Raw genomic sequence first — 23,537 nt, forward strand, 5'->3', positions numbered from 1 at the left:
GTAACAGTTTGCAGCTTCTTCATTCTGAGATTCATTCAGTCTTTTGGCATAAATAGTATCATCTGAGATTTCAGAAGATCCACAGTAATGGTACAACAAATGCAAGTTTTGCTATTTTGGGAAGGACTGATACATGCACACACATTTTCATGCCCTGCGTGAGTGAACGAGCTGTCACAGAATGTTGCCTGAAGTCACTTTGAACATCAAGGGAGGCAATTCAGCTGCCGGTTATGTTAATCTAGTTGTGTTGGACTCAAGGCTTAATATTACTTGAGTCAGTGCTTTTCTTTTTCTACTCCGTCATGAAGCTCATTGGGTGGCCTTCGGCCAGTCACTGTTTCTTGGCCTAGCCTACCTCACAGGGTTGTTGTGGGGGATTTGTTGGGGATGTAGGGGAAGCAATGCCACTTTGAGCTCCTTGGAGGAAGGATGGGATATACATCTAATCAATAAAATAAAATCCCAAGAGCTCACAGGCCTTTTCAAGCCTGGTTAAAAAAACTTCTATCTCCCTGCATTCTGATTCAAACCAAAGCTGTTTCTGGTTCTGTGTCCCTTCCCAGCTCTAATGAGTGTCACATTTTTAAGGCTGGAAATTCTAGACAATTAACAATACAATCCTGGAGCTCATCAAGCAAAACCATCAGTGATTTCATAGCCAACTCATAACAGAGACACAAGTCAATCCGTCTTAGCCAGACATTTAAGAGGTGCTGAGGTGCTAGTGTCTCGGCATCCTTTTGTCCTTGAGAAACTGAAGCAACTGTATGGTTTCAAAGGGTCAACACCCTCTCATTCACACCCCATTGTATCATTCTCTCTAAACTGTTATCGTCTATTGTATAATACAATGTGCCATCGAATCTAATGCACACCCTAATTTTCACGACGTAATCTGGCCAAAAAGGTGTGCATTACATTTGAGTAAATATGGTATAATTGTATGATGATAATAATAACAATAATCTGAGACTGGAATAGGGAGTAATGTTTGTTTATTGACCAAGCAGTTCCATTTTAAAAAACAAAACAACCAAAACATGTTTGGCAACCCCCACGTCCGCACCCCCCCTCCCCACAATCTGTGCATCAAATAATCCTGAGCCAACCTCTTCTCCATTCACAGCCTGTCCAAGCATTTGCATGTCCCAGCCTTCATGCCACATCCTCCTCCATAGGATACTAACTAATTTATGGGATAACTGCACCCCGCCCCCCTACTGACAGTCCATTAACAGAGCTGCCTGGCTCTGTCATTCTTCCCCCTTGGCTCCCTGCTACTCCAGACTCCTCATGCTGGAAAGGCCAGACTGTTTTGGCTGCCCCTCCCAAGGCTTTTCCAAGAGGAAAAGGGGCCAGCAGAGTTGGATCTTCAGATTTACATGCCCAAATTCTATGAGGGGAGGAGTTGCCCAGTAGAGGGCCAATGCGGCCTGTGGCAGGAGGACAGGGCTGTTTCCTACGTATCTGCAAGGTGCCTCTATGATACGAACATCTTAGTAATGAAACAGGCCTGCCTTTGCCAAACTGCTGCCCCCTGTATGCTTTAGACTGCAATTCCCATCAGCCACTGTGGTCATATAAAGCTGGAGCTGATGGGAGTTGTAGTCCAAAAAGTCTGGAGCGTTCCGGGTTTGGGAAAGGCTAGTTTAAGCCATGGGTGGGGAACATTTTTGGGGTTAAGGGCTCATTTCTGTGGGGAATAATTGGGAGACACACACACTGGTAGTGGGCAGGACAAGAGGCAAAAGTGGGCTGGTTGGGGCAGACATTTTCTCTCCCCCCCATTCATAAACATGCATCCATGCATCTCCTCAACTTGCAAGACATGTGATGTGCGTATTTTGCTAATAATTAGGATCTGGGTTCTGTATAGCTCCATGATCATCACATCTCTCTACCTGGCCTTCTGGACTCTCCCCAGCCCACTTCCCTCACTGACTCTGCATCTCACCCTGAGTGCTTTTGCCTAGCTGGAATGTCCTCTTGAACATTGATGGTGTCTTTTATTTATCAGAATGGAAGACTGACTGTGTAGGAACTAGTGTTCTTTATTAAGGTAAACTTTTTCATTCGTTGCTCTATTTTGCCTCTGGTCCTGCCCAATGCTGGCATCTGGCCCTCGGGATGGTTGCCCAGAACAGAATGTGGCCCTTGGGGTAAAAAAAGAGAAAAAAGGTCCCCCACCTGTGAACTCAATAGTTCCTCTGCACACATGGAACACATTCTCTATGCTGGCAAATTTTTTTTGCAAAGCACTTTCCCAGCATGAAGAGAGGGATGCTATTTTGGAAGCAGGTTTGGAAGAAGTGAGCAGACATAAAAGAGAGCAGGAGACAGATAAAAGCAGGGAGGTGAGTGAGAGGCTCTGGATTGGGGTTCAGAATATCTAAAGGGCTGTCCCATGGAAGACAGAACAAGCTTGTTTTCTGCTGCTCCAGAGAGGAGGACCCAAACCACTGGAATCAAATGAAAATGCATTCTCATAAGAGAAAGGACCCCAAACTATGCTGAGGTTAGGAATCTAGCAAATCTCAAGGAGAACTATGCTTAGAAAAAAAGCTACAGCCTGGGAGCCTCCTGCTGTTATTCTTTCTCCCATCAGCCTCAGCCAACTTAACCGAAGAGTTTTAGTCCAGAAGTACCTGATAGGCTTGGAATGTCTCCCACCTGAAAGCTTAGAGTGCTGCTGCCAGCCAGTGTTGACAATTCTGAGCTAGATGGACTCAGTAAAAGGCAGTTTCCTATGTAATAGGCCAGTCACTGGGAATAGCTTTTACCAAAAAAACTGAGCTCTCGGTTAGAAGGCTTCCAGGACATATCAATACTACGGGTGAATATTTCCAGTGATCCCAAGTTTTGTGGGTCTCTCATCCAACGTCCCCACCCTACTGGTACTTAAAATATATTTGAATTGGGAGTGCTGTTGAAGCAAGGCTGCTTGGACATTTGCTGGTCCAATTCACAGGTGTCCTGGGAGATCTCTCCCACTTTCAGGTACAGACAAGATCCAAAAATACAGTTATTTACACACGCAGAGCACAAGATTGTAAGATGTTAACTCCAGTGCTATTTAAACAGGGTGGCGGGTCGGCGGGGAGGGGAACCCAACAACAACACAAAACAACACAATACCAAGGTTTGTACTACAATAAAAAGAAGATAGCCCTTCTCAAAGTTATTCAATAAATAGTAAAACTAGAAAATCAATTGCTTCTTTAAAAAATTTCAGCATAGGAATAAAACCAGCCACTCTGTGAAAGTGTTTCACTAATTCCGCTTAAAATTTCTAACTGGGCCAGGGCGGGAAGGTGGTTTTTTGAGGGGTTGGGGGTAGCTGGGAAATACTAGGGACAAAAGAGGAGGGGAGCTAAAGAATAAACTCTGTTCCAGAGGTTGGCATTGGGCCTTTTGAACGGCAGGATTGCAGGACAGGAAACTGGGTTGCCAACTGACCTGGTGTGCTCCTGTCAGCAGCCTGCTCTAGAGATGTCAGCAGGTGAACCACTTTAAAGCCTTGATGGAAGCACCATCACGAGCTAAGGCCTGCAGATCAAGTTGTTATCCAGGGCAGAACAGCAAGGGCTAGTCGAAAAGTTGGCAACCCCATGGCTGCCCACCTTCAATGCTACTGCTGCTGTTTCCAGGACAGAGAAAGGAGCTGCTTCCCCCAGCGGGTGGGTGAGGGGAGCCTTGAGAAAGCAAAGGCCTTGACGACCATTTGATTGTCTGCAGCCAGTCAAGTGAAGATTTGAACTGATTTCCATTTTGTAGAGAACACTTGGTGGGGGACAGGTTGTGTGGAGGGTGGGGCCCTTTAGGATGTAAAACCTACCAGAAAGCTTAACTTTGCTTTGTGGGAAGGCCAGCCTTCACTACAACTTCCATCAGGCCCAGTTAGCATAGCCTGATGGAAGTTGTAGTCCAAATCATCCGGAGAGCACCAGCTTGGTGACGACTGGGGCAGATCACTGGGGGTGGAACTAAGGGCGAGAGAAGCTTTCCTAGTGGAATGTAGCAAAGACAAGCCAATGGTAAACAAGGCAGCCCCAAATTATTTCAGCCCCACCACCCGCCAACATCCATTGGGAACTGCCCTTGTCTGGGGGAGGCTTGTGCGTATAGTTCTATAATCTAGCACCCACGTTAGAAAAGGATGGCGAGCCCACCCCTTGCAGGCAATGAGCTGTCAATAAATATCCATAAGGAACAGCCGACGTGTGCACAGACTGAGTGAAACACCATCACTGCCTGCCCAGTGCAGACCTTCCGGGCCTTGCCTGCTCCTAGCAAGCAGCCCACACTGAGATAGAGAGAGAGAGAGAGAGCACACCTGTGCCTCCCTCGGAAGGACGCTTGTGCAGAAGTCACAACCTGGAAAGGAAAGTGGCAGCTCCTTCTCATGAGACGTTGCCACAAAGGTCAACTGTGTGTGGTCAGCCTTTCAAAGAAGTGGAAACTAAGCTCTGCAAATCTTCCCAAAGATCATAGGGGGTTGGTTGGACTAGATGACCCTTGGGGTGGTCCCCTTCAAACTCCACAATTCTATGAAATCATTATTTTTTCAGGGACAAACACTTCTGTCGCCAGCAAAAGGACTGCTGTGGCGCGGAAGGGTTGTTTTCTGGCCTCCCGAAGTCCAGCGAGAGAAGGTTTTGCCAGGCTGTTCTGCAGAAAGTCCTGGGTCAGCAGCAACAAGCCCCACCTGCCCCCGCAAGGAAACCCATGTGGCTTTTTTCCTCTGCTGCACAACCTGGTGCTTTGGCTACCATTCGGGAAGACTTTTTTTCCGTCCGCCTGAAAGTTCTCCCCTTTGGACTCGTAGCCACGGTCCCAACGGAAGAGAGGGAAAGGGCAACCCACCTGGCCGTCCGTTTAAAAATCTCACCAGGATGACGAAGAAGTGTGCATTCCTGTGGGGGGTGGGGGAATCTCTTGATATATAGAATATGCACAAGCAATATTATATATTTAAAATAGTTTTAACAATATATAGCTAGTCCTCCCCCTCACATCCAGGCTCTTCCTTCCATCCCAGGCCTGGTAGGAGTTTGCCTGCTTGGCTGAAGTTCCTTCCAGGCTAACAGGGCTCAGATCCTCTGCTATGAACATCCTCCATGGGGGCAGCCTCTGTGCAAACGTTGGACTCTCCCCCCGTAGCTGAAAAGCTGTCCCCAAACCCTTTCCGGAAAGGCGGGAGCAGGCACTGGACCACAAAATCTTCGGTGCTGAGCAACAGCACTTGTGGGCTGAGCTGGCCCTCTGCCCGGGTCTCTCCCTCCACCCAGGGCTGCATTACTGTGAAGCCGAGCTGGAGTCCTTGCTGTCGTTCTTCCCGCTTTTGGGAGCATTTGGCTTCAACAAGATGAAACGGTTCAAGAGGTCAGTCTCTGAGCTGGCCTGGGGCCCCGAGTACGAGTCACCTGTGGGCAGAGAGCAGACCTCGTCTCTGTTTGGAGAAATGCATTGGTGTTAAGAAGAAGGACATAAGAAGAGCCTGCTGGATCAGGCCCACAGCCCATCTAGTCCAGCATCCTGTCCTCACAGCGGCTGATCTGTGTGAAGCCAGCAAGCAGGATTCAAAGACAGGAGCACTTTCCTCTCCTGTGGCTTGCAGCAACTGGGATGCAGAAGCATCGCTGCCTCTGACTGGAGGCAGAGCATAGCTATCACAACTAGTACCATCAATAGCCTTCTCCTCCATGAATGTGCCCAGTGCTCCTTTAAAGCCATCTAAGTTGGTGGCCATCACTGCCTCCTGTGGGAGTGAGTTCCATAGGTTAACTATGAGCTATGTGAAGAAGTTCTTTCAACATTCAGTTTCCCTTTGTCCACTTTTTCACACACTTCTATCATGCTCCCTTCGCTACTCATCTTTTGCCTTTACTAAAAGAAAGCCCCAAATATTGTAAACTTTCCTCATAGATGAGTTGCTCCATTCCCTTCATCATGTTAGTTGCCCTTCTCTGTCTGTTCATTTTCTAAAACTCTGCAACATCCTCTTTCAGATGAGGCTACCAGAACCGCACAAAGCATTCCAAGTGCAAGTTGTGCCCTAGATTTGTACAGCAAATGATGATGGAAGTGAATCTGATCAACAAACCCATGTATGTTCTGACACAGGGGTTTCAATTTGACTGACAGGTCAGGCTATTTGACATAGCATAAGCTGTGACCCCGGAAGCCCCTGGCTTGAATCTCAGCTCTGCCATGAATATTGGCTTATCTTACAGGCTCATTGCAAAAGTATCTGAGATGCAGATAATGTTAGTCCTATTCAGAGGAGACCCAGTCAAATTAGCAGGGGTGACTTAACTTAGGTTCATTCATTTCAGTGCATCTGAGGCATTCAGAATGCTTCCGCATGCGCTGCATAACTTTCAGTTTTTATGATTACTCATTATATTGTCATTTTAACCAGCCTTAGTCAACCTGGTGCCCTCCGACTGTTTCAGCCATGCTAGCTGGGGCTGATGGGAGTTGCAGTCCACAGCAGCTGGAGGCAGCCAGGTTGGCAAAGCCTGGTTTAAACACAGGCCATCTTTGATTCCTTTTTGTTGGTGTATTCTAATATTCTAAAAGAATTATGGTGTACACTTGTAAAACTGTCCAGGGAATTGTGGGCTAGAGAAGCACTATGTCATAGATGAATCGACCCACAAGATAGAGCACCGTTTTGACTGAAGGACGGCACAGAAACATCCCAAATAAAGACACAAATCCACTGGGCACAATCTTGCCAAAGTTTAAGCACTTTTTTTCAGTCCCATTGATTTCAAGAGAGAGAGAGAGAGATTTAGAGATGAGCTCAAGGCCCCCTGTGCAAATCAATAGGGCTTAAAAGTGCTTATCTTTCTTTGGATTGTGGCCATGGTGTTTTAAGATGCCAATACAATATCTAACGTAACTGACGGCAGAGCAGCATCAAAACATGACATTAAATGAGGGTTGCCCTGTCAGCTTTCTGATATGTAGAGGCATCCTAAATCCAGAAAAATCTCATTTGGCCATGAAAGTCACTGGGTGACCTTGAGCCAGCCACCGTCTTCCCTCAGCCTGACCTGCCTCACAGGGTTCTTGTTGGGAGATTAAATGAGGAGGCAGAGAACCATGTATGCCAACCTCGAGCAACTCGGAGAAGGTGAGCTACAAATGAAATGAATCAATGAATGGATACTATGCTGTATCGTTTATCTATGCTCTTCTATTAGCTTATTTTCATAAATTGTTGAAATTGTGTCTGCTGCATACTTATACTTGGAACTGCTTTCATATCTATCGATACTAAGCAGGCTATAAATGACTTAAATAAGAAACATGGCTTAGTGTACAAGCTTATACATCTCCACTGAGGTGAGCCACTCACAGTCTGGCAGGACTTATTCCCAGGTACACCTGTGTGGCCAGGGTAGCCAGCCTGTGTCTTTTTGGGGGTTGCTGAACTCCCATCAGCCCCCAAAGCCACCATAGACAATAGTTAGGGATGATGTGTTTTGTATGCTAGGAACATCTGGAAGGCCACAGGTCAACCAAGATTGTAGCCTTATTTTACCTCTCTGCTTTCTTAGCTTCATATCCTGCCCTTCCACCGAAACGAAGCCCAGATAACATTAAAAATGTTAATCAGAGCTATTTTTAAAAATGGCACCAGTTAATACCTTTAAAGTTTTAAAAGGTGCAGGATGATTAAAGCAAAGCTGCCTTTCAGTGAAAACCTATTTACAAAATGGTGTAAGCTCAGCATTACAGATTTCAGGATCTACTCCAGATCACCACCAGAAGCAAAATTATTGTGCTGTTTTGCATGATGAAGAGCCCTGGAGGAAAGAAGTTAAGTTCCTTGAAAGCAAGGGAAGCAGGCTCTGATTCAACATGACACATGTAGAGCCCTTTTCAAAAAAGTGAAACTTCAACCACCAGCGATTTTGTAAGATCTCGAGAAAGCGAGATCTTAACTTTTTTAAAAGGGGCAGCTTTAATCCAGGGATGACCAGTTGGCAGCCGAAAGGCTGGATCTGGCCTGCAAATCCATTTTAATCTACACACCCACCCACACACCCAGGAGCCATTGTACCAAATTTGAATCGCAAACCCTGAACACCAGCTGCAGCTCTGTTAGCACACCCTGCGAATCTTTAGGGTCACAGAACAGAGACATAATGTAACGAGGTGAAGAAGAAGAAGAGTTTGGATTTGATATCCCGCCTTTCACTCCCTTTAAGGAGTCTCAAAGCGGCTAACATTCTCCCTTCCTCCCCCACGACAAACACTCTGTGAGGTGAGTGGGGCTGAGAGACTTCAAAGAAGTGTGACTGGCCCAAGGTCACCCAGCAGCTGCATGTGGAGGAGTGGAGACGCGAACCCGGTTCCCCAGATTACAAGACTACCGCTCTTAACCACTGCACCACACTGGCTCCTTGTTGGAGCCAATGCAGTAGCTGGATTTTGGGAGATTTTCTTTTGGGGATGGGTGGGGGAGAGATAAGGAGAAACAGCTGACTCCCTGAACCCCCACCCCAAAGCCTACACTTTCCAGAAACACACAAGTGCCTACAGATTTTGGGGGTGTGGGTGGGAGACAACAGGACAACTGAATTCTGTGGGAAGCCCAGATTCCCCCCCCCCCCCACTATAGAGCAGAAACTCACCACTGTAGTTTGAGGATTCGGCAATGTTCTGCGAGCCGGTGATGTGGTGCCAGTAGGCGCTGCGTGGCAACATGGTGGTTGGTGTGCAGGGGTAGGAATAATGCTCTGTGCCCTTGTTCAACAGCTGGAAAAGAGGAGGGGGAGTGTAGATTTTAGGAATCAGAGTTGTGCACAGGGGAGAGATAGAATGGCAGTTAAGGAATGCTGCAGTCTGGGAAGAGTTGAGATAATAATACGGCCAACATTGGCAGGGGGTGGAAGCTGGAACAAATTACTGGGGTCTGGAAGGTGGTCCAGAACCCAATTATCTTTCATATGTTTTGTGCAGGGACAGCCCATCCCGTTTCGCTGCCTGAGGCAAAATGGAAAGGTGCCGCCCCTCTCAAAGCCTCACGAGACCCCAGGGGTGGGGGCACAGTCTTGCCAAGCTGGCCCCTCCAGTTGTTTTGGACTGCAATTTGCACCAACTCATGGGATTTGTAGTACAGGGGTCCCTTTACCTTTTCCATCTGGAGGGCACCGGGCTGGCAAAGTCACCGTACATTTAAGGCACTACGGGCAGCTTTAAACTGCCATGGCTCCTCCCACAAGAAGTCTGAGAGCTGTAGTTTGTAAAAAGGGAAGAGAGTTGCTAGGACATCCCTGATCCCCTCCCAGAGCTATAATTCCCATAGTAGTTTAACAATCAATCCCTGTTCAAAGGAACTGTCTGGGAATTGTAGCTCTGAGAGGGGAATAAGAGTCTCCTAACAATTCTCAGCACCCTCAACAAACTGCAGCTGTTTAGAGAGGCAGGATACTGCTTTAATGCATGCGGTGAATGTGGACTAACTGAACTTAAGTGTTTGGGCTGATGTTTTAAAGGTGTCACAAGAGTCAAGGAATCTCTCCAAGCATCCCCTCAACTGCCGCCTGGGGGCAACCATTCCTGCAGCGGAGAGCTGGGAAGCAGAGCTCACTCTGTCAGCTCTGCTGTGACAGGCTAGCCACTAGCCCCACCAGGCCTCCTCTCCCTTCAACGGTCACCAGGGGGCAGCCATTCCACCAAGCTGCCTCAGTGGGGAGAGATGGGAAGAAGGTAGCTTGTTCCATCAGCTTTCATCCAGTTCCTGGAACTGTTTAGAAATGGGTGCCTGAGTTCTGATTTGGATTTTCCTCTTCCTGTTCCTTTCCCTTCATTCTTTTAGCTTGTTAAGCACATGGGTAGGGATTGCACAGAAACTGCTCTGGGAGCCTTTGTGGCCGAGGTGCAAGCACAAATGCTCCAAAATAAAATAACCCAACCAACCAACCTCCCTTTCACACTTGCCTCTGTGCTGCAGCATGCTGAATGTGTACAGGTCTGTTCTTGCAAAGCACCAGCTGTTTTGGAGACACCCGCTTCCATATCCCCAGTGCCAAGGGATGGCTAGAGGCAATGAAAGCCCCCTACCTCCCACATCCACCTCCCCTCCATCCATGAGCTCACCCTCACATTCTTCTCCATCTCCAGAAGGACGCGCTTGTGCTGTTCAGCAATGGCTAAGGTGGCGCTGTGCACCCTCTGGTAGATCTGCTCACCCTCCTGGGTCTGAAAGGTATACAGGCCTTCGCCGGCGTCACACATCCTGCTAAGCAAAAGGGCGGCGACAGAGAGCAAGAGGTCAAAAGCGGGACCCCAGTGAAGGGGTGCACAAAGCTCATACCGGCTACTTCCACCCCATTGGTGCTGTTCATACTGTAGTTGTCCTGTCTCCCAAACTCACACTTGCACCGTTTACACCTCACTCCTGCATGGACTTCACAAACATGTATGCTTACATCCCTTTCTCTCTGCCCCACTTGAAAATCCAGTACAAGAGCTTTACAAATACATTTTGCTTTTTGTGTTTGCTTACAGTTTTTTAATCCCACTCTTCAGATGGAAAAGGATTGCGGAGCTGCTTACAAATGCCAGTGCTAAGAGAGGCTCTTTCTTCAGGCTTGCAATCAAAAAGACATGGCACAAAAGGAAGGAGGATTGGGAGGGAGGAGGAAAAACACTTAGGAGCTATTTCTTAGTTAAAGAGTTCTTGTAATGACCAGGCGGAATGGAAAGATTTCAAGTATGGAAGGAGCCAAAGGGATGCGCTTTAAGGGCTTGTGAGACTGTGGTAGTTTGCCAGAGCTCTCCTGTGCTTTGCTGAAGTTCGGTGCCTGCAACCAAAAGGTCCTTCCTACAAAGTGCCTTGTGAGCCCAAGCAACTGGTCCACGCCTGCCTGCTTCCACCAGCTCATCAACTCTGACAGGACTACAATCCATTCCTTACCCATATGACAAGTGTGTGGAGCATGGAGTTGGGACCCTGTGTAACACACACAGGCTGCAATGAAGGTGCCCACTAATGCACCCCCAGAAAAGAGGCCACAGGAATGGCACATACTAACTTTTACATGCAAAGGTAGAATTAAGCAGAAATATATTTCATCTCACCCTACTGTGGAAGACAGTGACCTGGTGATCTGCTTAGTCTGCAGACCAGGGGCTTACTGGTCTCTCAGGTTCTCTCATCATAAAACTGGACTTGGACCAGGTAGTCATGCAAGTAGAGGATGTTTCTAAACAGAGGACTGTCCTTTAAATTAGGACACAAGGCCACCCTACATCCACTGTAATCCAAACACAATCCCATAGCAAACACTGCTCAGTGCTTTCTGAAACTGTAACTAAAACAATTCATTTGTTGTTACTTCTTAGAACTCGGACTTAGAAGCCAGACGATAGATCGCACAAACGGGCAGGGTCTCAGATAGGAAATTGCACCTACTCAGCTCCTCCTTGGTCATTCTGCTGCCAAGCTAAACTAAGCTAAACCATGGTTTTGCTTAGCATATTGTCTGAATCTGGGCTCAGGTCCAGTTCTCCCCGACAAACGAGCTGTAAACTACACGGCAAACTTTGGTTACAGCTCATAGTTTGGCCAGAGAGAGCTAAACCACAAGTGTGTGTTCAGACAACACAACCTTGAACTCAGACAGGCTAATCCAACAATGGTTTGGTGCAATGCAGCAGCAGCAAAAAATGGCCAGGGAGGAACCAACAATCTGGCTGCAATCTCCTTTGTAGAAGTCCACACCTTTGCTCATCCATACTAAACCATGGCTTGGCTGAGTGTTTCATGCAAAATGGGCCACAGGCTATTTGAAGACTGAAGGACAGCTGAAATTATTTTATGAAGTTGATTTGGGGTTGTTTATATAGACTGGTGATAGTAGAGTCCACCCTTTTTTGAGCCTGGTGCAGTTTCCACCAAGGCTGGGAGACTGGGAGCATCTTGAAGGCTCACTCAGTTGCTCCTTCGACCCTGCCCCCTCTCGTGAAAGCATTGCTCCTCTTCTGTTCTGGAGCTAACTATAGTTAGCACTGCATCTGCCCCAGCATCTTCCCTAACCATAATCAGCATCAAACAACCGTTTGCAAATATGATTAGAAGCAGATTTGCAAATTGTGTGGCTTGGGCTAAGCATGATTAGCATTGACATCGGCACAGAGTATGGCTTGCTCTGAGGCAAACAGTTCCACTGAGCTGTATGTGCAAAGAACTGCAGCCTAGCATTTGCCCAAAGGTGCCCAGGGAGTCTGAAGGCCTCTCCAGACAACCTCTTTATTGAGCACTCATCCCAATTTGCTTGCACAAAGCTTACTTAGAGATTAGATTATATCGAACCTTTTTTGAGCTTTCCTTCTGATTTGTTTGCGGCGAGGTTATATGAAAATGAATATTCATTCTGACTTGCTTGTGGGGTTTTTACACGGCTTTCCAGTAGTCATCCATTCTCCCCACACTATTCAATGCACTTCCCCATCACTTTCCAAACAGCGCAAAGACTGTTTTTGACCAGACAGAAGTTTATAAAATTATGCATGGCATGGAGAAAGTGAGTAGAGAAAAGTTTTCCTTCCTGTCTCATAACACTAGAATTCATGGACATCCAGATCCGCAGCAGATAAAACAAACTACGTCTTCATGCAGCACAGTGTTAAACTATGGAACTCACTCCTGCAGGAGGTAGTAATGGCCACCAATTTGGGTGGCTTTAAAAGAGGATTGGACAAATTCACAGAGGAAAAGGCTATCAGTGGCTACTAGCCACAATGGTGGACTTCCTCCACTGTTAATGGCTGCATGTCTGATACCAGCTGCTGGAAACTTAGGAGGGAAGAGGGCTCTTGTGCACAAATCCTGCTTGTGGGTTTCTCACAGGCATCTGGTTGGCCACTGTGGGAACAGGATGCTGGACTAGATGGGCCATTGGCCTGATCCTCCAGGCTGCTTTGATTTTCTTATGTCCCCCCCCCCCTTTTTAAGTGGATTTGTTGTGCTAGGGTGGCAGAACACTTTAATCCATTTTAAACATGCAAACCTATAGTTCTGGTATGTGCTCGATTCTTCCCTGCAAAGCAGTTGTGGAGCATGTGCCCGTACTGCCCTGAGCCAAGGAGGGTGGATGGCAGCATTGCCGTCTAGTCTCCTGCTCTCCTCCCCACTGAGCTGCGGCCAGGAAAAAGTGCTGCAGCTAAGGCACAGTTCCTTCTCGCTCGGAGCCAGGCTCCAATGAAGGAGCCTGCTGTGGGGGAGTCTGCTTGCGCCCCCTCACAAAATTTTGCCCGGGGCCGCAGCCTCCACCCACACTATGCCACTGCTGCAAAGTCCCAACAGTCTGGAGGCACTCTGATGCAACGGTATTGCACCTGGATAAATCTTTTGAATGGGTTGTGAATTATCCCTCCATGGCAAAGATCTGAGATCCTCCCACAGCGGGAAAGAAAGAGGTGAATGGGACCTCTGCCTGGTTTGGGAGTTTTTCATCCTTATAGTATAGTGGGTGGGTTATTCCCCTTCTCCCCCACTACCCTGCCAAAGAAACAAACAGCTTTATTGTCAGAACAGGCTGTTCCACAGCCTCAGAGCAGGGTGGGACGGGGCTTGTTGGAAGAGTTCCTCTAATCTCTCTATAAAAGCCAGCCATAATGAGTCAGTGAAGGTCTGGGATAAAAGGGAAAGATCAAATTTCTTTCCTTTGTAGATGGTAATTAGCTGGAGTCGCTAAGAGGTGCAGACTGGGATGGTCTAAATCAATTTGCAAAGTTCACAAGGTAGGGAAAAGTCCGAGTGTTTCTGGGAAAAGGCTTTTTGGGGTTTAAAATCCTGCCATGGAGCGAGATGAGCAAGCAACTGGGCTTCATTGCATGGCTGTAGTAGGGACTGCAGGGCTGTTCCCCCTGCCCCACCAACCCACAATCGCTGCATGTGAAAATCCATCCATATGGATTCCTGTCTGGCTGCACAGAGCACTTCTGGGAAGCAAAGTCCATACGGGGCTTTGGGGACATAGGAATCTGCTTTACATATTGGCCCCGTCTAGATCAGTATTGCTGGCACTTACTGGCAACAGCTCTTTTGTGTTTCAGATCTTTCCCATCCCAATTAGAGAAGCCAGGGCTTAAACCTGGATCTTCTGCCACACCATCCAGTCAATTGGCATGGCCAAGGGAATGGAGGGGATGTGGAAGAGCAAGCCCTCTCTACATGCATTCAGAAAGCACATGTGAGGCACAATTTGGGGAGTGGAGTGTGCCAATTGCACCCCTGACCTAAAGCATCAGGAAGTTCTGAAGGGGCTATGTGTGTTTGGATGTTTGTGCTTAGAAGGCTTTTCAAGGTGGGCTTCCAGGTTGTGGCAAGACTTCAGTGTGTTCATCCAAGACCACAGAGAACTTCTCTTCAGACCTTCCTGTTCATCGTGGGAAGTCCAGGGTGGATGGTTGCAGTGGGTATGCCCAGCACACACAGGGACACAGGGCTGGTCCGCATGCCATCCATCTGTCCATCTTTTAGGGGACCTCTATTCCCCTCACAGAGCTACAGTTCTCGGAATGGATTAATGGTCAACCCCTCTTCCCAAGGAACTCTGGAAATTGTAGCTCTGTGTAGGTAAGGAGGCAGGCAGGTAGGGACTGGCTGACGGGAGATGGAGGTTGCTGAGGCAATGCCCCATTCATCCAAATGGACCAGCCTCCACTATGCACTTGGGTGGGTGGGTGGGAATCCACACAGACTTGACTTCTTCCTTTTTTCCCTGCTTTCCTTTTAGTACAGTAAGTCCTGCCAGCCTCTCCTGAGGCTTTATGGAGATCTTGATTATGTACCAGTAAAATATCCATGTGGAAAACATCAGCTTGGAAAATGGCTTTGGAATAGATTCAGTGTTTGGGGGATTTCCCTCTCAGAAAATCCTTGGGGAAAGCTGAAATCATGGGAAGACCTGACCCACTCTGAATGCTGCCCAACCAGCCCCTCAGCGCCCTCCAGCCTTCCCTGGGGCCAGTTCCCTTCCCAGCGGCAGTGGCCTAGTGGGTGGAGGCAAGTTGAAGGGAGAGAGGACTGCTCTTTGGGTTTTTCTTAGGCCCCAAAGCTGCCTTCCCCAATCCAGATGTTTTGGATTGCATCTCTCATGTGTCTCATCAGTCCCACCCAGTTGCAAAGCCCAGCAACAACACTAACTGAAATAAGCATGCCCTTAGCAGCTCCAGAGAACTACATGTGGTAACAATCCGCTGTCTGCCTCATTTTTATAACTGCTACCACCTTATATCCATTTCTGACCGGTTTCAGTCTCAGCAGGTCAATATAAGAACTTTGTAAGGAGTGGTGCCTGGATTTTTTTCCCCTTCTCCCTCCCCAGCCCTCTTTCCTTTTGTATCCTGCCTTTCAGATTGCAAAAGCCTTGCATTTTGTTGATCTGCAAGCAATTCTGAGAGCCTCTTTTTGCTAAGGCATGGGGTACAAACCTTGAAAAGAAACAAATAAATAATAAATCCCGCCTCTTTCACAAAAATCTCGACATTTTTCCTTACAGGTAGGTTAAGCTGAAATACTGTGGATGGCCCTAGGTCATCTAATGTGATGTGCTTCACAGCGCCAATTCTCAGTGGTTATGGCCACTGTGCAGAGCTGGACTGATTCTTTAAATTATTCCCAAGTTTCAGAACACACACACTCCCACAACCAGCACAGCGCTGCAAGCCCTCTGGGTCACACGTCCCTGCATGCATACCGGCCAGCCTCAAAGGTGAACCGCGTGGCATCTCGCCCGTAGCGTCGCAGCGAGCACAGGGGCCAGGAGACGAGCTTGACGCGGGGGTTGTGCATGTCCCAGAGGTAAATGTTCTCATGTGTGATCTGCAACTTGCACTCGCCGTAGATGTCTAGGTTGGGGCAGGGCAGGAGGAAGACGTTGAAGCGATCTGCGGGGGAGAAAGGGGCGCTGCTGAGCCAGGCTTGCTGGCACTTTCTCTGCTTCATACCACCCCTTTGCCACCCTCCAAGCTGTCTCCTTCCCAAGATTTTGCCTGAGCAACAGCAAAACTTGCCAGTCTGCCACCTCTTGGGCTCGATGTTTGTGGCTCCAATTAGCTACCTCCTAAGCCTAACTGTAGCCTCGCCATGTACTCCCTGGCCACAATCTGCAGCTTAAACCCCAACACTGCACAGAGGTCCCACACTTTGACAGAGCTGCTGTTCGCTGCATCCCCATGCCCTGGCTCAGTGTCCAGGGCTTCCTCCAGGTATCGTTGCTCTTGCCCTGGGCAGCAGTGCCTGCAATGCCCATCTCAAGAAGCTGCCCTCTGCACTGCCATGCCGGGCTCCTTGCTTGTGGAATGCTCTCCCAAGAGGGACGCACCTGGTGGCACCATTGCATAGCTTTAGGCACCAGGCAAATACATTCCCCCCCCCCCAGACTTTCCCCCAGGCTTTCGGCTATCTGGGGCCTCCTACGGCAGGTGAGATTTTTCAGTCCTGCCTTTAAAAAAATGTGGATGAGTTTTAGATCTTCCTCTGTTTCATTTTAGGCTGGTTTCAAAGTATGACTTATGTCTTTATTGCTTCAAGTTACTTTTGGTAAAAAAAGAGAGAGAGAGAAAGAACGGCTAATAAGATCAATAAATAATAACAGGCCATTTGTTTCTCCAGTCAGTCCTTCCACCACCCTCATTCCCCGACTGCCACCCCACCACCATAGCAAATTCAGGACAGCCTGCCCCCTTACCTGTCTGCTCACACTGCACTCCAGGTGCCAGCAGATCTGGCTCTCCCAGGCTGATGTCGTTGAGCCGTGCCCCCAGGCACTCGATGGACAGAGTTTTGTACCACTCCTCAGCCTCCAGCTCTGCAAGATGGGAAGCGCCCTCAGTCAGTGTCCAGCATTCAGTCCCGTTGCCATTTAGTTCAACACAACACACATACACTTGCCAGTGGCTTGCAGCCTCATAGAATGCGCCCGCACGCTGCGGCTCACAAACACCCCCATAAATCCCACAGCGGGGCTCCTACCAGATTCACAGGTGAATGTCCGAGCTGAGTCGTCAGTGAAGATGATGGCCACGGCCTGCCGCTTAGTCTCCTTTGGTAGCCTCGTGATGCATTTCACGTTGCTGATCTCAGTGACCTGCAGGAGAGCCACATGCCTTAAGGGGAGCACCTCCCTACAGCCCACCTTCGTCTGCAGAGAAGAGGAAAGCGATCCCTGGCTCTTGACCCAAGAACATCGGGGCAGCTCCATGCTGAGCAGGAGGGGGGAAACTTGGGCCCAGGTCTCAATGCGGCCATCCAGGACTCTTTATAAAGCCTTTAGGAGTCTCCCTAGCCCCCTGCTCCTGCTTCACACCCTCCTAGAGTGATTTTGCCTGGCTGGGAATTTGTTCTTGAACTGTGATAATGCCTCTTGCTTAGCTAGCTAGCTAGCTGGAGGGTGTGTGTGTGTACGTGCAAGCACATATAGACCTCTGACGTACTCAATGCTGGAATGTGTGGTGCATTTTTCAATGCATTTCCCCAGCACTTTCCAAATTGCAAGTTTTGCTCCATCCTCTTTTTTTGTCTCTAGCCCCACCACTGACTTGGGGACCCCAAAAACTTGCCTTCAGCCTGAAAAATGTTGCCCACCCCTGATGTTCAAAAGAATACTTCCCAACTCCTGCACAGGGAGTTGTGCAGCAGCTTAGATGGGAGAGCAAAAGCTGTTTTGTAGGGAGATGCCAATGGGGAGGGTGGCTTCGTTCACCAGCAATTCCAGAAGTTACTCATTTATGCTGGTGGTTGGGAAAGAGACTCTCTGGACAGAGGACTCTGAGACAGCAATCCCCCTTAAAGAGGTGGGATACGCCAACTCAGAAGTGTCTCAAGCAGCCTCGACCTCCTTGGGTACCCTGCGTAAAGAGAGAAGGCTGTCATTGTTGAGGGGAGGGGCATTTGTTGGTCCAGAGGGCTGGGCAGGTGCCCTGCTGTTCACCTCCATTTTCCAGGAGCCTGAGAGCATTGAGATGGGCAGCGGGGCGTATGAGTGGTGGAATTGGGTCTTGCATTGGGTGACTAAGGTGGTGAGGAGAGGAAGGCCCAGGAGGTTGGGTGAAAGAGTGGAAAGGATGGCCAGCGAGAGAACTCAAGCAGGAGGACTGTGTTCTGCTTCTAGAACATAAACAGGTTTATTTTTGCCACAATGACTCCCTTGGGCAGGGACGGTTTTTTCCAGCACGCAATGTCACACCGACCACAAGAGTGCCCTGGGGAAGCATTTAAGGATAATGAGAATGTCGCCGAACTAGGAAGCGGTGGCCAATCTTCATCACTAGAGCAGGCAAACTGCAAGCTGGCTCTGTGTAGGAGGCTGCCCACCCCTCAGCCTCCCCAAAGGGAAGGAGGAAAGTACGAGATGCTGACTGAGAATCATAGAACTGTAGAGTTGGAGGGGAGCCCAAAGGTCATCCAGTCCAACTCCCTGCAATGCAGAAAGCACAGCTCAAGAATCCCTGTCAGGTGGCCACCTAATCCCTGCTTACAAACTTCTAATGAAAGAGAGTCTACCACCTTCCAAAACAGTCAATCCCACTGTCAAACAGCTCTTACCATCAAAAAGTTCTTCCTAAAGCATAGTCAGAACCTCATTTTCTTGTCATTTGAATCCATTGGTTTGGGTTCTACCCTCTGGAGCAGCAGAAAGCAAGCTTGCTCCATCTTCCATGCGGCAGACCTTTAGATGTTTGGTGATGGGCATCCTATCACCTCTCAGTCTCCACTTCTACAGGCTAAACATCCCCATCTCCCTCAATGGCTCCTCCTAAGGCTTGATTTCCAGACCCTTGAGCCTCCTGGTCGCCTTCTTCTGCACATGTTCTAGTTTGCCAATATCCTTCTTAAATTGTGGTGCCCAAAACTGGACACAGAACTTCAGGTGGGGTCTAACCAGGGCGAAATAGAACAGTACTCTTACTAGATGCAGTCTAGAATAGCTTTCTTTTGCTGCTGCCTCATACTGTTGACTGATGTTAAGCTTGTGCTCTACTAAGACCCCTAGCTCCTTTTCACATGTACTACTGGCAAGCAGGTGTCCCACATCTTGTATTTGTGCATCTGATTATTTCTGCCTAAGCATAGAACCTCACATTTGCCCTATTAGTTAGTTTGGGCCAATTCTTCAATCCATTAAGGCCATCCTGAATCCTGATTCTATCTTCTGTGGTATTAGCTATCCCCCCCCCCCACAAGGCTCTATCCAGCCCCTGTCCCCCCATGAAGAAGCAACAGCACCATCACATCAGGAACTGGGGCTAACCTTTGGACATCCTCGCAAACACACTGACTTCTCGTCCGGATATTTCTCCAGACGCTGAGGGCCTTTGCTGGAAGATTTGCGGAAGACGAGCCAACAACGCCGGTAAATCTGGGAGGGAGAAGGAAGGAAGGAAAGTAAACACCAGGGGAAGGGGGTCTGCTCACCCAAAGAATTAAACACCCACCTACAAAGAACACAAGTGAATCAGCCCAACCCTCCCTGTGCTGTCAGGAAGCTCACTGGTGATCTTGGACCAATGACAGTCTCTCAGCCCTCAGCTAACCTACCTCACAGGGTTGTGGTGAGGATAAAATAGGGAGGAAGAGGCATCAGCCTCCCCTCCATTTTACCTCCAAAGTATCGTTAGAGTTTTATTGTGATTGTGTTTGGCAACATATTATCGACACAATAATAGGGCATGTGGTGCATTTATTCTCTTCTGTAGACGTTCTGCAATACTTTCCCAATGCCACTGCATTATTGCCACCCTGAGGGGCTACAGCAGAACAAAAGCAGGACAACCCCCACCCGTAAACCAAGAACCTCTCTGGTCCAAACGATTATGGGGATTTCAGCAGGAAAATACAGCATATGCTCCGATTGGAAATGAAGCAGGATCTTTGCCCCAAAACATTTGCTGGAGCAAAGAGTATTGAAAGTGGGGTCACGTGTGACTGCCCTGATAGCATCATGAGCACAAGTCATCATGAATGTGCAATAAAAAGATGCCTTTGGGGGTCCCATGCAATCCATTGATACCCAATAACGTGAATATTGTTGTAATTGCATCTAGTACTAGTTAACACCATAATGAGGAACTAGTCGCAGACTGCAGAAGATACAGACAATACATTTTATGACCGACCACCTCTCCGCCGCAGATTGTTCCTGTAAAGAACAGAGCTGGTTTATTGTTGAAGGCATTGTGACAGCCTGAAGGCACCCAAAATCAGTGCTGGCATTTGCTAGATTAAAACTAGTTCACTGATCAGTCAAATATTTCCAAAAGCTGTCAAATAGATGAAGTAACAATGCACAGAGAATGAATACCACCAAATCTTCCACACACCCTGCCAAAAAACAAACAAAACAACACAGTGCACTGCACCATCCTCTAGTGGACTCTGGAATTTAACCTCTCCTGAAAATAATGTTCAGAGTGGTTTAACAGTTTTCCTAGGAAACTTTGGGAATTGTAACTTTGGGAGGGAAACAAAGGTTTCCCAACAATTTTCAGCACCCTTAAGAAATGACAGCTCCCAGAATCCTTAAAGGTAAAGGTAAAGGTACCCCTGCCCGTACGGGCCAGTCTTGACAGACTCTGGGGTTGTGCGCCCATCTCACTTAAGAGGCCAGGGGCCAGCGCTGTCCGGAGACACTTCCGGGTCACGTGGCCAGCGTGACAAAGCTGCATCTGGCGAGCCAGAGCCGCACACGGAAACGCCGTTTACCTTCCCGCTGGTAAGCGGTCCCTATTTATCTACTTGCACCCGGAGGTGCTTTCGAACTGCTAGGTTGGCAGGCGCTGGGACCGAGCAGCGGGAGCGCACCCTGCCGCAGGGATTCGAACCGCCGACCTTTCGATCGGCAAGTCCTAGGCGCTGAGGCTTTAACCCACAGCGCCACCCAGAATCCTTAGGAGACCCCTATTCCTTTCCACAGTGTTACAGTACAGTGGTACCTCGGGTTACATACACTTCAGGTTACATATGCTTCAGGTTACAGATTCCGCTAACCCAGAAATAGTACCTCAGGTTAAGCACTTTGCTTCAGGATGAGAACAGAAATTGTGCGGCAGCGGCGCGGCAGCAGCAGCAGCAGCGGGAGGCCCCATTAGCTAAAGTGGTGCTTCAGGTTAAGAACAGTTTCAGGTTAAGAACGGACCTCTGGAACAAATTAAGTACTTAACCCGAGGTACCACTGTACTCAGAATGGTTTAATAATCAATACATCTTCTTCCCAGGAAACTCTAGGAATTGTTGCTCTAGAAAAGGAATAAGGATCTCCTAAGAACTCTCAGCTGCTTAACAAACTATGTACACTTCCCAGAATTCTTTGGGGGGGAAGCCATGATGGTTTAAAGTGGTATCATAGTGCTTTACCTAATTGGTGCACATGCAGCCTAAGCCTCTGATGCCTGCATTGGGAGCATTACTGTCCATCTGGAGAAAGGGGAAGAAGAGATGTTTCAGAGGCAAGGTGGATGAGGGAGGAAGAGGTGATGTTCAGGCTGGGCGAGTGTGGAGATAAGGACGAAGGTCAGCCAGTGTGGAAGAAGAGGGAAGACAACAAAGGGTCTGGAGGAAGTCGTGAACCCAGGAGAAGCCTCATTCCCAACAGGAAGGGGCTCTGAAGGTTTGTCCTGGGGGACAGCAGACCCTGAGGCAGAGCTCACAACAAAGGACAACCCCGATGAACAATGGCTGGATACAGATTGCCAGTGGTTCAAGTCTCAAGTCAGCAGATGACAGATGCAGACTAATTAGACTGGGGCCTAGGAGCCGGAGGAAGGAATAAAGGGAACAGTCACCCCACACACGAGACAACAGCAAGGAGCTGGACTCAGCAGAGAGAAGACTGAGAGGCACAGCTCTGGAGAGCTGTCCTACCAAAACTGTGTGCGTCTGCAAAGATTCCTCGCAGAGATATACTGAGGTGGCTGCTGCAGACTTTGTGAATTTAGTCATAGCATTTATACTTCTTTTAAATACGGAGTCAGGGTCACCTTTGAAACATGCAATAAATTAATATTCAGTAAAATTGTAAAATTAAACATTACTAAAATTATGAAAACAAAGCAGAAGCAGTGCCCAGCAGAAGCTGAAATCAGATTTTCTTGCTGTCAAAATGCAAAAAGCCACAACAGAGTCAGGCAAGCAGCCCTATGAAAGCTGTTCAAATTATGAACACCATCACTGTTCACATCTGATAGGGACTTAGAAAGGGACCCCTGAAGTGGACTTTGCATGGAGGGAGACAAACAATAAAGGCCAAGACTATAGGATGTAAGCAACCTGGGGTGTTTTTGTTTTAAATGAGAAAGCATTTTCAAAACAACAAGAACACATTGGTTATTAATTTGTTTCCCAGGCTCAATTTAATGTAGCTGACCAGGACTAAGACTGGAATTATAATGTGATTTGATCAACTTGCTGTAGCCAGCACCTCCGGCAGCCACACTTTGCCCCCAAATATGTTTCCACTTTCTTCAAAGGCAGCTCCCGTGTAAGGTGCATGGCTTGGGACACCAGCATTCACTAAAAATGCCCCTCTAAGATCAGACTCCTGGTTAAGTGTGCATGTAGACATCGCCAGATGTTCAGACCTCCCAGTGCTGTCTTTCCTCCCTCAATGTCTTCCTTGGACCATCTAATTCAGCCTCCCCCAGCCTGGTGGCCTCCAGATGTTTTGGACCACAACTCCCATCAACTCCCACGGTCATGCTGGCTGCGGCTGATGGGACCTGTATTAGAGCAACATCTGGAAGCACTGAGGTTGGGAAAAGCATGCCATGACATCACTAAGCAGTAGTAGTAGTAGTACGTATGCATGTATGTATGTATGCCAAAATAGCTTCCAATGGTGGGAGGTGGCTTGAAATTATTGGATAGTGGAATTCAGTGGCCACCATCCCATTCTGCATTTATTATGTGCAATTTTTCCAAGCTAAGGTAAACCTACAGGCCTGGGCAGAGACTCTGGAGCAGCTCAAGAATCACTGTTTGGCCTCTACTCACACATGACTTTTTCTGGAACTGACACCACAAAGTCAAGCAAGTTAACCTGCATGGCCACAGTCACGCTGAACAGCAAACGATGCCATCTTTGAGTAAATGGCTGCCCTCCAGGGGAAGGATGTCAGCCTGTACTAGCAACTCTGTCCTGGACAGGGCCTTTGCCTGCTTGCCAGTCCACACCACAGAGATAGCAGTATGATCAGTGGTCAATTTCTAACAAGGGATGCCAGGGGCCCATCTGCCCAGTGAACCAACAACCAGAGCCCTGGGGCTGTGGGGTTGGTTGCAGTTGCTCAAGGTTAAGAGAAAGGCTCTCAAAGGTGTGTTGCCTGCTATTTTAATTACTGTTATGACTCTGAGTATTCCTGGGCAGAGCATTTGTGGGCTCTGCTGCACTTTACACCTCAGATCTCATTCCACAGAGCAGTGATGTGGACCAGAGCATGCAGCCAGGGAAGGAGAGTGGCTGGCCAACGATCCAGCATGTTTGAGAGGTCCTACAAGCAGGTGAAGTCCC

The 23,537-nt window shown here is 48.3% G+C and overlaps 1 protein-coding gene across 4 annotated transcripts in view; it reads right to left on the reverse strand.

Moving 5' to 3' along the window:
- Window positions 1–981: 981 nt before the first annotated feature.
- The window catches only part of DOK4 (docking protein 4), a 56,795-nt gene continuing 34,239 nt past the window's right edge, over window positions 982–23,537 (reverse strand). For 2 of the 4 annotated variants that reach the window (XM_083751506.1, XM_083751507.1), the window contains exons 3-9: window positions 19,284–19,391; window positions 17,006–17,120; window positions 16,722–16,841; window positions 15,729–15,918; window positions 10,120–10,258; window positions 8,652–8,775; window positions 982–5,426 (exon numbers count right to left, since the gene is read on the reverse strand). In XM_083751506.1, coding sequence (XP_083607632.1) covers window positions 5,299–5,426; window positions 8,652–8,775; window positions 10,120–10,258; window positions 15,729–15,918; window positions 16,722–16,841; window positions 17,006–17,120; window positions 19,284–19,391 — 924 coding nt within the window. In that variant the 3' untranslated portion in view covers window positions 982–5,298. Of the gene's footprint in view, window positions 5,453–8,651; window positions 8,776–10,119; window positions 10,262–15,728; window positions 15,919–16,721; window positions 16,842–17,005; window positions 17,121–19,283; window positions 19,392–23,537 lie in introns of all 4 variants that reach the window. The other 2 variants (XM_083751508.1, XM_083751505.1) reach the window with 2 other exon arrangements.

This window comes from Podarcis gaigeae (assembly GCF_964106915.1).
Source record: "Podarcis gaigeae genome assembly, chromosome: 8".
NCBI lineage: Eukaryota > Metazoa > Chordata > Lepidosauria > Squamata > Lacertidae > Podarcis > Podarcis gaigeae.